The following is a 12,192-nucleotide window of genomic DNA, read 5'->3' as shown; positions in this document are numbered from 1 at the left end:
GTCTGGTCAACTGTAGGAAGCGTTGTGGGGGACAGACGGGCCGAGAGAGACGGCCTAGTCGTCTTTTTAAAAGCACTGAACTTTGAGTTGGTATAACCACTTTATAATGAGTGTGACAAAGTAATGTAAGGTATAAGTGGTGTCCAAGGTGGTGTCTGTAAAAATTCCATCAGTTTGCATTAGACAACACCCACTGTGTTCATAGGGAGGGGACCCGTAGTTTGTGTCTACAATGCTTTACTAATGGGGCCCTCCTTTTGGGATAAGTGGAATTATTGAGACTTCATTGAAGAATTTCAATATACATATATCATGATTAGTCTTAGAGATTATGGGTTTGGTTTGGTTGGTCTGTCTTTGTTTAGCAGGATTACTCAAGAAGCTGTCAACAGATTTACATGAAAACTTTGATAGAGAAATGGTTTGGTTCAAAATATGATTAAGTTTTGGAGTTGATCTGTATTTGGATATAGAGTTTTTGGAAGGTTGTCAGATTACCACTGGGAAATGGGACGTTTACTATCAGGTCTTCACAAATGCATATCATGTTGATTTAAGGAAAAAGAAGAAAATCCACCTGATATCAAGAATATAGCACAAACCTTTTTGGATCCAGGGACTCATTTCATGCATATTATGGAGGCGATTTTCAGCAGAGTTGTTTTTGGCAGGCATGTCGACATCAGGAAAATATTGAGGTAGATTCAACCATCAAAAACATCTGACATTTATGTAAGAATCTAGTTACCGTTTGTGGATGACAAACTCTGTTGAATGTGGAGTTTCTTTACAGTGTAAAAGCAAATCTGGACAGAATCCTTCCACCGTGTTTATACCAGTGTAAAAAAAAAAAAAAAAAAAAAAAGACCATATCAAATGGATTTAATCTGTCTAATTATTTGTTGCTCAGGCATGATTGTTTACATTTGATACAGGATTTAAAATGAATCCAGTGGGATTTCATTGCAAGATATTATCTTTACCCTGACAAACATGCCACATCAGGCTAGAGATGCTGGATAAAATCATGTTCTGGCAGCTGAAAATCACTGATTTGCTGTAGGACGGCAGATCACCATCAGCTCAGAGCTAAATGGGGGTGACTGTCTGTGTGTGGTAGTAATCCTGAAACATGCCTGCCATTTAAAATAAATAAATAAAATTCACTGATTATTATGTCACAAATTGACACTTGACACCTATAGAGGGTAAGATTTTCAACTTTGAAGTGTCACATATGCCTGGAGATCATATCTTACTAATAAGTTGTGAAATCTGCCTGTCGGCCTCTCTGTTCTTCACCCGTTTCAATCACTGTTCATCTGATCTGCCTCCAGCTTGGTGGTGTGCACTGAAGTCATATGGATGAGCCTTTTTCATATTTTTGCTACAAGTTATTCCCCGTTACCAGTTTTTCCCCGGCCTGCTCCACTGTGTGTGTAGGAGTATCAGCATGTGTAGACATGCAGTGATGATTGCTGATAAAGACAGCAAATCAAAGCTATAGTTTTGTATTTACTAATTTATTTTTCTTTCTATTTCATTTTGAGTTTTTCTATTGAAATCAGTTTAGTGCGGCTGCTTGTTTCAGTTTAGATTGTTTCTAAATGTTATGGTTCAGTTTTTTTTTTTTCTATTAGTTTTAGTCTTTTTAATATCATAATATGAGAGGTATGTACACATGTGAGAGTGTCTTTCTAGCTTTTCTCTTTGCCTTGTCTGAAGGCGTGGGTACATTTGTAGCTACATAAATGTGGATACACTCTGCTGTAGACTTTGTTGATACTTGAATGTGATATGTTGGTTCCAGCATGCCATGTATTGCTTTGAGTTCTTGCTGTTTTATTTGTGTTGGAGCCTGCACTGTCAGGAGGTCAGATAACGCATGAAAAAGAGAAGCAATGAGACACAAGAACGCTTTGTGAGAAAGAACCATTCAGTTGTGTCACAGCCTTGTTTGTCATCGTTTCTGCAGACTTGTCGCGTTTCCCTGGCCACCCTCCGAAAGCTGGATCCCGACCCCAAATATATCACGGTTGATCAACTGCTTCTGTGTTTCTGGTCTGCTTGCTCTGCAGGAAAATTAATGATATGACTAAGCAATCTTTTTCCCTTCTCATGTCATGTATTTCCCAGCCTCCTGCAGTGTCATGGCTGAGTTGCTCATGTGTTTTAGGTCTGTGGAAATGTGTGCCAAGACTTCGGCACACTGCTCTGGCCCTCGCTTTCCCTCTGCCCTGCGGTCACAGCAGGCCAGCTGTCGGTGGAGTCAAGAGGGAGTGTGAAGAAAACTGAGAGCGAGAGATTGTTGAGCTATGAGCGACCTGTTTGTTTTATATCGGCAGGCATTTCCCTGTTTCTCAGTGGGAGAATGCCCCCCCCCCCCCTTCAACACTGGAGCTTCTGTAAAGTTAGAGCAACCAGACAAATGTAGCTTGATGTTTAGCCACTCTCAGATCACTCTTTCTCTGTTCGACACAAGCCCGTTTTACAGTAGATGGAGTTTTTGTCTTTTGTCCACCAAAAGAGCTTCTGTATGTAAGCATCAAACACTGGTGTGTTTGTGTGTGGTTGTTTGTTGTCATGCTAAATGTGGCTTTTAAAACCACTTAAGCATAGTTGAAACATAGGCAGGCAGCTTATTCTGATATCTCTGAACTTTATCAGAGTCACTGTATCATTGTAACTAATATCCTGACCTTGGTGAACTTGCAGCCAATCCAGGTTATCCTTGGCATGCTGGGATCATGTAAACCAGGAAGTGGTTGAATAGCGTTCCACAAATGAGGGAAATGCTGACTTTGTGAGCCTTAGATGAAATCTGTGTAGCTTTGTGAGGGAACGTCGGCGACCCTTACAGATCCCTCCCAGCTCCTTTTTTCCACCAGGAACCGTAGCTGCAGGCCTAACAATAGCCAGCTTTATCATTCAGCCTCTCTGCATCCGGTGTCATTCGCTATAAAGAGGACCAGGTGGTCACAAACACTTTAATAAAGTCCATTTAGAATAGCACGCGGCCTCGTACATGGGAATGCAGTGGTTGTGTTTCTTGTGGGTTGTGAGATAACCAAGACAAATGTGTTTCCACACACGTTGGTCATTTAGGGCAAAGACAGGAATATTTAGACCTTCCAGCTTTATTGAGCATCAAAGATTTCATTTATAAATGGAAAATAAATGAAAGTCACTCCAGGCGATTGTCTCTTTGAGACTGATCATTGACTCCCAGCTTTTTTTTTTTTTTTTTTTTTTAGTTTTTTTAAGAACTTTAACAACTTGGGGAAAATTGTGTTCATCCAGTGTTGATTAGGGAAAGCATGTAACAGTACCTTCCCCTCTCCTTTTTATTCTTTCTTTTGATAAATTTAAATTAACTCGACCTCTGTCTCATTTCTCTCTGCAGCCAAATCCTTCACATCCAAAGTGAAGCAGATGCGCCTGCACAAGGAAGACTTTGAGATACTCAAGGTGATTGGACGAGGAGCCTTCGGCGAGGTAATACACTTTGGGTTTTTTTTCTTTACACTCAACCACACAACAGTCCATTACCACAAACCTGCAGTCATATTTTCTTCTTTTTTTTTTTTTTGTTCGTAAGCAGATGGTGTAATTATTGTGTTTTGACAGAATGTGAAACGTCTTCCCCGAGGTGGAGCTTAAACAATGTGATTAATGGACATGATCTAGCAGCAAATGGCTGCTCTCTCTTGTACCCTTATACCTTAATACCTGTCTTATGAAAGCCAAGTGTGTTGTTGCGTTTCATCCTTGAATTCTTTCTGCTGCATTCCTGCGGCAGTACGTAGCACTGGTCTGCCACATGAGCATGACTCTACTTGCAGCATGAACAGAACTATTAAGGCTTCTTTGACACTGAGCCTGTAAACAGAAAATGAAGTGGAATTCCTGACGAGCCTTCCACTGAGGGTTTATTTTTGTTTATTTTTTATTTGTTTAGTTTTCTCTTTCTCTGCGTGCCTGTAGGGAAGTTGAAATGCATTTGTCACTGGGTTTCAGGTAATGATGTCAAAGCTGAGGAATGTTGGAGGGACAGGTACCGTGTTGCATAATATAACTCGCATATAAATGTAAGCTGACAGTTGATGATGCTTAAACAGATTTTTATTTATTTATTTTTTGAAAGAGAGCCTTGATTCGATCATCTCGAACCCTGATGCACAGCTCCAAACATTTCATATCTGGCATTGTTATCCAGCATCTGTATAAACAAGCTGGTGAATTCCTTTGAAAGCGCTCTGATAGGTGGAGCGAGACGGAGAGAAATCCGAAAAGTCAATCAAGATAAAACGGGGCACACCTGGCAGCATGTAGCAGCACCAACACAAAACACAAACACGCTAGCTCGAGCTGCCGTGGGGAGTGCTGGTATGTGCACATGTGGGTCATGTGACTGTGTGTGTGTGTGTGTCAGGCTTGTGTTCAGTGATGTAGCATGACCCATGAATGGCGCTACCTTGTGCTAACTTTCCAGTGTCCTTTCACTAAAGCATTTGTTTTGCATGGCAGAAAAATTGAATTAGCTCGGGAGACATCGTGATTGTCCCGTGGCTCTACTATTTAATCAGCTCATAAAAATATACCTCATTTCATCAAACTGTGAGCAGGACCTTTGTTTACGCCAACTGGGGAAGGAAACCGAAGCCGACTTGAAATAAAAGGCATAATTCTGTCTCGACAGAGATCAGAAAGGCAGTTTGAAATACAATACAGTATTAGTCTTTAAACAAGCCCAGTGTCTCTCTTACAAGGTAGGAATGTTCTTGGTGACTAATTTCCTAAAAAATCTCACTCAACAAGCAGTCCTGGATTTAAATATTTTGCAGTTGTGTGGAAATTCACGCTCCTTCCCCGCCTCTTTTACGCCTTGACAGCCGATTGTGTTGGCCACTTTCCAGGTCAAAAACATGTCAGTATTGTATTTCGCCCGCTTATCCACTTGATCCATTTAAATTGCCATTTAAATGTAACTGTTATTGTGATTGCCGAATTGTCCAGTGGTGAAGCCTTTCTGATAGGCTGCTGCTGATTGGCTCAAGCAGAAAAACTGTCACATTACGCCCAATTGCACGTCACCTTACAAAGCAATATGGCCAAATCCTTCAATGCAAACCCTCCCCAAGGTTCAGCGTGATCGGCTGATTGCAGGTGGGAATTTTTTCAGTCTTGTCAGTTTTGGTGCACTATGTAGCACGAGCGTGAGCCTCAAACACCCAGGACTGAATGCAAAAAAAACTGAGCAAACTAAATTTATACTGTTTAATCTTCAGTAATAAAATGTTTATTTGAAATGCTGCTATATGCTACCTTATAAAACATTGCAAGTACACAATATGAGATTAATTTGGTAAGTCTAATGTTAACAGTACTAGCAGCAGCTGCCTTCTGTCCTGGCAGATTAATCTCCATAACCCTGTGCAGAATGTGTTACACGTTGCTTCAGAATACTGCAGAATCGTGCCGGTTCTTACTTTCCACCATGTTTGTTTACAGCTTCCCGTCAACAGGGAGAGGGAAAAGAGGGGTGAACTGTCATGGTGCATTGATAAAATATGACTGATTGGTTCAACTGACTAGTATTTCCAGTTAGGGCTGCATTGTTTAAACGTCTAGTTGGCTAACGGTTAACATACCTTATATGAATCAACACATTTCACGTAACTGTTTCAGTTTAAAGGCCCTGGCATTTCAGTGGACAGAAACCCCTTCATTAACAAGGCTTCGCTGCAGGGAAATGCAACAACAGCTGGACATGCCACCAGCCTTTTTCTGAAATATGAAACTGGACGAGTGGGGGGGGGAAAAAGAAGCGGTGCCGTAGTTTACACATTCGCCTAACAACCGAAAGATCCGCAGTTCAATTCTGGGAGGAGGCACAACTCCCTGCCAAATCAAACCTGTGGCACTTACACACTAATTGGTTACGTGTAACCAATTAGTAGTAGTTTATTTCCTCTGTTTCTTTCTTGTTCTTTTGCTAATTTCAAATATGAATTAGACTGACACAGGACTTGCCTTGTTATGTATATGAACATCCTGGAGGGGGCTGTAACAATAGTGCCTCATCATTTTTCTGTCCTTTTATCCAAACATCTGTGAGAGGCTCCGTCTGGCCTCATCAGATAAAAAGAAATTTAAAGGCTGTTGAATTCAGATACCTCAAGCACTGGACCTGTAATTATGTATACACTGCTACCTTTAGACTGCTAAGGAAGGGTCTTATCATTTTGATCAGTTTGATATAACTCTTAATGATGTGTATTGTAGAATTTTTGAACATGTTGTTTTTTTTTTGTTGTTTTTTTTTTAAGAAAGTTGAGCACAGAGTGGAAAGAAGATGATGGTAGCAGACAGACAGAGCATACACAGGAAAGCAGAATAAAAATACCCGAGAGTCAGAGAAGCAGTGAGGAGAACTTGAGTGCAGGATGTTTTGATTTCATCCTCCCATTGTCAGCAGCAGGCAGAGGAATGGTGCAGATGCGTGATGCCGTGGAGTTCGCCTGATGAATGGACCAGTTTGTACTGGCCTGCTGCCTGTGCGTATGCTCCCATTAGGACTCAGTTGCCTCTTCATCAGCACAAAGGGCCAAGTGCTGCTGCTCAGTCTGGTGTAGTTAGTGGTTAGTGCTTGAGATGAAGTTGGAAGAGTTTTTCTAAACATCATGTTTTCCGTGGACTCACTGGCTGCCAGTCAGTGCTATACATGTCTGAACTGTTTGTCCCACTAAGTCACCAGTCAGCAGCCGCATGCTTGTAAATATGACCTCAGTTGTTATGTAGCCAATGTTTCACTCGTAATTACTCGGTCTGTGGAATAATTAAGTTACCTGCTCTGGATAGTTTCATGCCTGTTCCTTACTGATAAACAAATTTTGAAGACACTGTTAACAGCGATAGTGAAGTTATAAACACCAGGCCAGGGAGGAAGGACAGGATGAAGAAAAGAATGAGACAGGAAGGAGGGATGGAGGAAAGGACAGAAACAGCCAGACGTTGCCAGGAACAGTGCACTCCCCCTGTCCTCCCGTCTTCCCTTTTCAGTCCCCTCCTCTCCTCTGGTGAGGGATCACTTGGGGAAATCCAAACACTGCAGGAATGTTATCATTGTATTGCATTAGCAGCATTCCCTTGGTTAATTTAATAGGCTACAGACCCCTCTGTTGCATAAAGTGACTGTTTGTTTCACTGCTTTTCTGCTCTTTGTGTGTATCTTTTGTGCTTTTTATAATTTTTTTTTTCCATTTAGGCATATTTCAGTGTTGAATTGATAATTTAACTTTTCAATTTAGTCAAGGAGGCCAAAGTAAAGGGGATTTTTTTTTTCTTTTCTTTGTGGGTCAGCAAAGTAGAGGAAATGAGAGAAATTTGCAAGGACATAAATTTGCATGAACATGCGCATTGGCAGTCAGCTCGCAGTGCTTTTCACAGCTGCCTGTGCAGCTCCTTTTTTGGCAAAATATAAAGGTTGGGGCAAGTTTGTCAGAGCAGTGTTTAGCAATTATCACTCAAGGGAAAGTTGGCCATTGTTTTGCTGTTAAGATGGTCCAAGGAGTGTGAGAAGCAGTTTGAACTGAAAAGCTGAGCAGTGTGCAGTGGTAAAGGTGAAAAATTGCAACTATAGGGGGGTCTAATAGACACATTGATGGTTTGGTTGAAGTAACTATTGAAGTTAACTCAAACATTAATTGGAGAGTCTAAATATCTGTAGTACTGAAAGTAGCTGTGCATAAAGATATGTCTTTGAGGTGTTATGAGTAATTTTTTCCTCTACCATTAAAAATTTTCTTTGTGATGAAATTCATGAAGTCATTTACTAGTTAAGGTGAAGGAATACTTTGGTCAGCAGAGCTCTGACACTTTTCAGCACTGTAACTAAGCTGACAAAGAAACCTGGGGTTCTTAATTTGTCAATTAGTGATGAATAGTAAGATGTCCCAGCTTTATGGAGGGCTTTTTTTTTTTATAGAGTGGCAAAATTTCTCCGTGGGTCACAGTAACCAAAGTCGTACACAGTGAGGATGTAATGCTATTAATGAGATAAGCGACCTCTGTGGGAGTAGAGTTTATGTAGTTGCTCTGTATTGGGGTGGCACATGGCATTGAAGATAACAGTGGAGGAATTATATCCTTAGCTTACCGCACTTTCTGAAAAGTATCTGCTGTAATGAAATTTATTCCCCACTTCTGTGTAATCCATTATTGTAAATTTAAATTAAGAAATCATAAGACAGGAGAGTTATCAGGGAATACTGCTCAATGTTCAGTTTCTGTGGTATATGTCAGAAAAAGACCCAGAGTGTGAATTAAGTGGTGGGTGGGCTCATTTACATTTTGAGAGAAGCCAATTGAGTGTAGTAATCAATTAAATGCAGTGTTGATGCTCCCATTTTCAGCATCTACATGGATGTTAAAATCACCCACTATAATTGTTTCTCTGAACTGAGCACTAAATCAGATAACAAGTTTGAGAAATCAGATAAACTCTAAGTAAGGGCCAGGTGGATGATAGATAACATCAAATAAAACAGTTTTTTGAGTTTTCCAGTTAGGGTGTACTAGGCTAAGAGTCAGGCTTGAAGTGAATTAAAACAATAACAATACAATAGCAAGGCTAAAACATGACTTGATGTGACCTCTTTTTAACACTGTTTCTGTTGTCCTCTACTTATTTCTCACACACACACACTCTAAAAATCTATTTTGAAGTACTTTGTGACAAATGAGTAACAGAGGAATACAATCCGTTCCCTTTTCAGTGAATGTCTTGTCCCACTCTTGGACATACACTCCAGTCTGACTGCATCTGGTAGTTTTTGGCAGCTTTGGTGAGCAGCTGAGTTACCCTTCAGCTTGTAGGGAATCTGTAAAGTATAACAAGGTGGTGCAGTTGGACTATGACTGCAGTCTTAGACAGTCACTGAAAAAGCAGCAGAATGATTCAGAGGACTGCCACAACAGCAGCCTGACTGGCGAGGGAAACTTGAAATAGCAATGACTTGGGTTTGTTGGCTGGCAGCATTTTCAAAATAAAAGTGAGGCAGATATCCACTAGCAAGCTATTGGGGATTTGGGGATAATGTTTTTCTCTTTGGATGGAAAAAATGCCACGAGTCACCAGATATTCAGCCAAGTAAAATCTGTCTGTAGGAAACACTGTCATCACACTGTCTTGGAATATTTGGCATGCACAAAATTGGAATGACACAACGGCAAAGTGACATCCACCAATGTTGGTAAATGTTGCTTTTTTTTTTTTTTTTTGCCATATTAAAACGGTCCAGGTGCAGCAGGTGACAAGATGATAACACTGAGTGTGCGTGTGTTGGAGATAGTCCAGTGAGACAGTGGCACTGGCAAATACTGTGGAAAAGTGTTGAAACCCTTACAAGAACTCACAATCAATATAAATTGAAAACCTGATTGCTATGACGGTGCCAGCAGATACTCAATATTTAATTTTCAAGTCTGTCACGTCTCAGTCATAGTTGGTTTGTGAGATTATAGTAGAAACGCTGGGCAGTACAGATCCTCTGTATTAACCTGAACTGTTATGTTCATCAGTTTAGTTCAGTCATTAAAATTGTTGTTATGCCTTGTTTGATATTTCAGTATTGGAATATCTCTGATAACCAGTGTGAGCACTTCTTTCTCTTGTTTCGTGCCCATTTACAAATCACTGGGCGCATTATTCAATTTTTGCTAATAGAAAACATGACTGACATTTAAGTGTCCAGCTGTGTAAGTCTGTGGTTGTTATAAACGTGTGTGTGTGTGTGTGTGTGTCTTTAGGTCATGTGTGTCTGCTGCTGGCCTTTTAGGTCAGCACTGAAGCAGCCCAGTAGTGTCTGCGGTCACTTCCTGCCCCTCCTTTTCCCTTCCCCCATACTCAGCTCTCCTCTGCTGTTTCTTCCACCACCTTCCATCCTGTATTTCTCCTTCCTGGTCTCTTCTCATCTCTCTCCATCTTTTTGTTTCCACTAACCTCTTCCTGCTCTATATTACATCTGTTCTTTATTTTTATCATGCTTATTCCTTCCTGTACTTTCCTCTTACCTACATGCCAATGTTTTACTTGATTCTTGATCTCCTCCTTTTTTATTCTTTGAATTCAGTTTCCGTACTCGTGAACTCAAAAGTTAATGATCTACATCATTTAAAGTGATTATTTAGACTACATTTTTTTCCTTTGGTATCTGAAGTGTTTGCTCACATCTGTTTTAACTGTTTGATTGTTTGTGTAACTGTTGAAGTATAATAACTTAAAAATTGTTCTTGTGCAATCCACATCCTGCTCTTTTTCCTATTGCCTCAGTGCTCAGATATTAAATGTTTGGTATTTTCCTGTTGGTCTGTGTTCTTAAATTGCCTTCTTTCTTCACCAGCCTTGCTGTCATACCAATTATTATTAAAAAAAAAAAAAATTCACTCTCATAACAACTTTTTTTTCTTTTTTCTTTTTGCAGGTTGCAGTGGTGAAAGTGAAAAACACTGACAAGGTTTTTGCCATGAAGATTCTCAACAAGTGGGAGATGCTGAAGCGAGCGGAGGTGGGTGTGTTTGGTGTGCAGCGTTACCGGTACTGATCAGCGATTTGGCCTTTGTAGTACTGAGGAACATTTTACAGAAAATATTAATGAGGATTGAGCTTCATTTAAAAAAAAAAAAAAGTGCCCGTCTACACACAGATCAGGCCTTCACTGATGGATTCTTGCAGAACGTGTTGTTGCCTGAGCTGCCGTTGCATGTTTTTCTCATCGACCTCTCCCGACAGTCTAACATTCCTGTTGGTCCCCTGGGTCTTCAATCTTCATGCCTCATACGTCACAAACCAAAACCGGTCCCCGATGTGTGTGTTTGTGCAAACGCCTGGACATAGGAAACGATGTAAAGCAACACATAGATGAGCATGCTGTTGTCGTTGTAACATTTACCTAATGTTGCTTTATTTTGTCGTTTTTGTTTTTTGAAGCAGCCAGTTCAGACAGCCTGAACAGTTTTGCTTTCTTTTTTGAAGTGAGAGAGCATCGAGGGGCCAGGGTGTGTTTAAAACATGAAGCTTTTTTTTTTTCCCCGTTTGTGCAGATGTGCGGAGCTTTTATAAAACATTTCTAGAGCCTTTTTTTTTCTTTTATTTCTTTTTTTTTAACCAAACTTTTTAGGTTTTTATTAGACTTCACAGTTGGCTTACCTCCAGTTTTAATGTCAACTAAAATGAAAATGAATTTATATTCAAATTCAAAATAATTGCCTGGTTAACCATCAAGAGACATGACTTCCCATTAAAAGGACTGTGGGTATACTGTAGGTGGTCAGGATAGATTAGGTTAAAGAAATCAGGTTATTCGCTAAATCTCAAAACTGCCACACGTCATAAACTGGATTCATCATATGTCCAAACAACAATTGCTCAATAGAACCACCTCCGCCCACATTATCCAACATCAGATGGGGGGGTGTCGCCTATTTTCTGTAAACCTACATTCCAGTGCTCATCCCCACTTTGAGTGAAGTGGAGGTGAGAGAGCCTGCGTGTGGCACCTCTCACATGTGCAACACTCAAACTCTTAATTTTGACTTGACGCGACTGCAAACACGTTCGCTTGCATGTCTAAAGAGCTAATTCTGTGAGATCATACAAGCATCCAAAGCTGAATTACCCCTGAGCAAAGAGGCTTTAAGCTTTAAGCGCACACTTGCGTCGAAGATTGTGACCTTTGACCTCACATTGTTTTCAGTATGTGTGACATTGAAGTTCTTTTTATGGTTTGTTGTATCACCCTTCAGACGGCGTGTTTCCGGGAGGAGCGGGATGTGCTGGTAAATGGGGACTGCCAGTGGATCACCACCCTGCACTATGCCTTCCAGGACGACAATAATCTGGTAAGTCGTCTTCTTTGCTCCGTATGTGTCTGTATTTGGTAACTTTGGTGCTTCCCTTAATAACATCTGGAGTCTCATGGCGTTACATTAACATCTCTGCTCTCGCTTTTGACTTATGGTTACTCTAGAACACAGTACCACATCTGCATGGTGGCTGATGCATTCACTTCTTACCACTGAGCACAACATGACTTAGCATTGTAGGAAACTGAGCAGCAGAAGTCAACAGGGTCAAAAAACATTGACATAAAAGACCAAAGGAATGACTTTGGAACTAGCTGATTGGTTGTG

General features: G+C 40.6%; 1 protein-coding gene across 6 annotated transcripts in view; it reads left to right on the top strand.

Annotated features, from left to right (window-relative positions):
- The window catches only part of cdc42bpab (CDC42 binding protein kinase alpha (DMPK-like) b), a 74,744-nt gene that overhangs the window by 26,020 nt on the left and 36,532 nt on the right, over positions 1 to 12,192 (top strand). For all 6 annotated transcript variants that reach the window (XM_030721454.1, XM_030721449.1, XM_030721453.1 and 3 more), the window contains exons 2-4: positions 3,404 to 3,495; positions 10,485 to 10,568; positions 11,806 to 11,901. In XM_030721454.1, coding sequence (XP_030577314.1) covers positions 3,404 to 3,495; positions 10,485 to 10,568; positions 11,806 to 11,901 — 272 coding nt within the window. The remainder of the gene's footprint in view (positions 1 to 3,403; positions 3,496 to 10,484; positions 10,569 to 11,805; positions 11,902 to 12,192) is intronic.

Source organism: Archocentrus centrarchus, chromosome 24, assembly GCF_007364275.1.
Source record: "Archocentrus centrarchus isolate MPI-CPG fArcCen1 chromosome 24, fArcCen1, whole genome shotgun sequence".
Lineage (NCBI taxonomy): Eukaryota > Metazoa > Chordata > Actinopteri > Cichliformes > Cichlidae > Archocentrus > Archocentrus centrarchus.
This window is presented reverse-complemented; position numbering and strand designations above follow the sequence as displayed.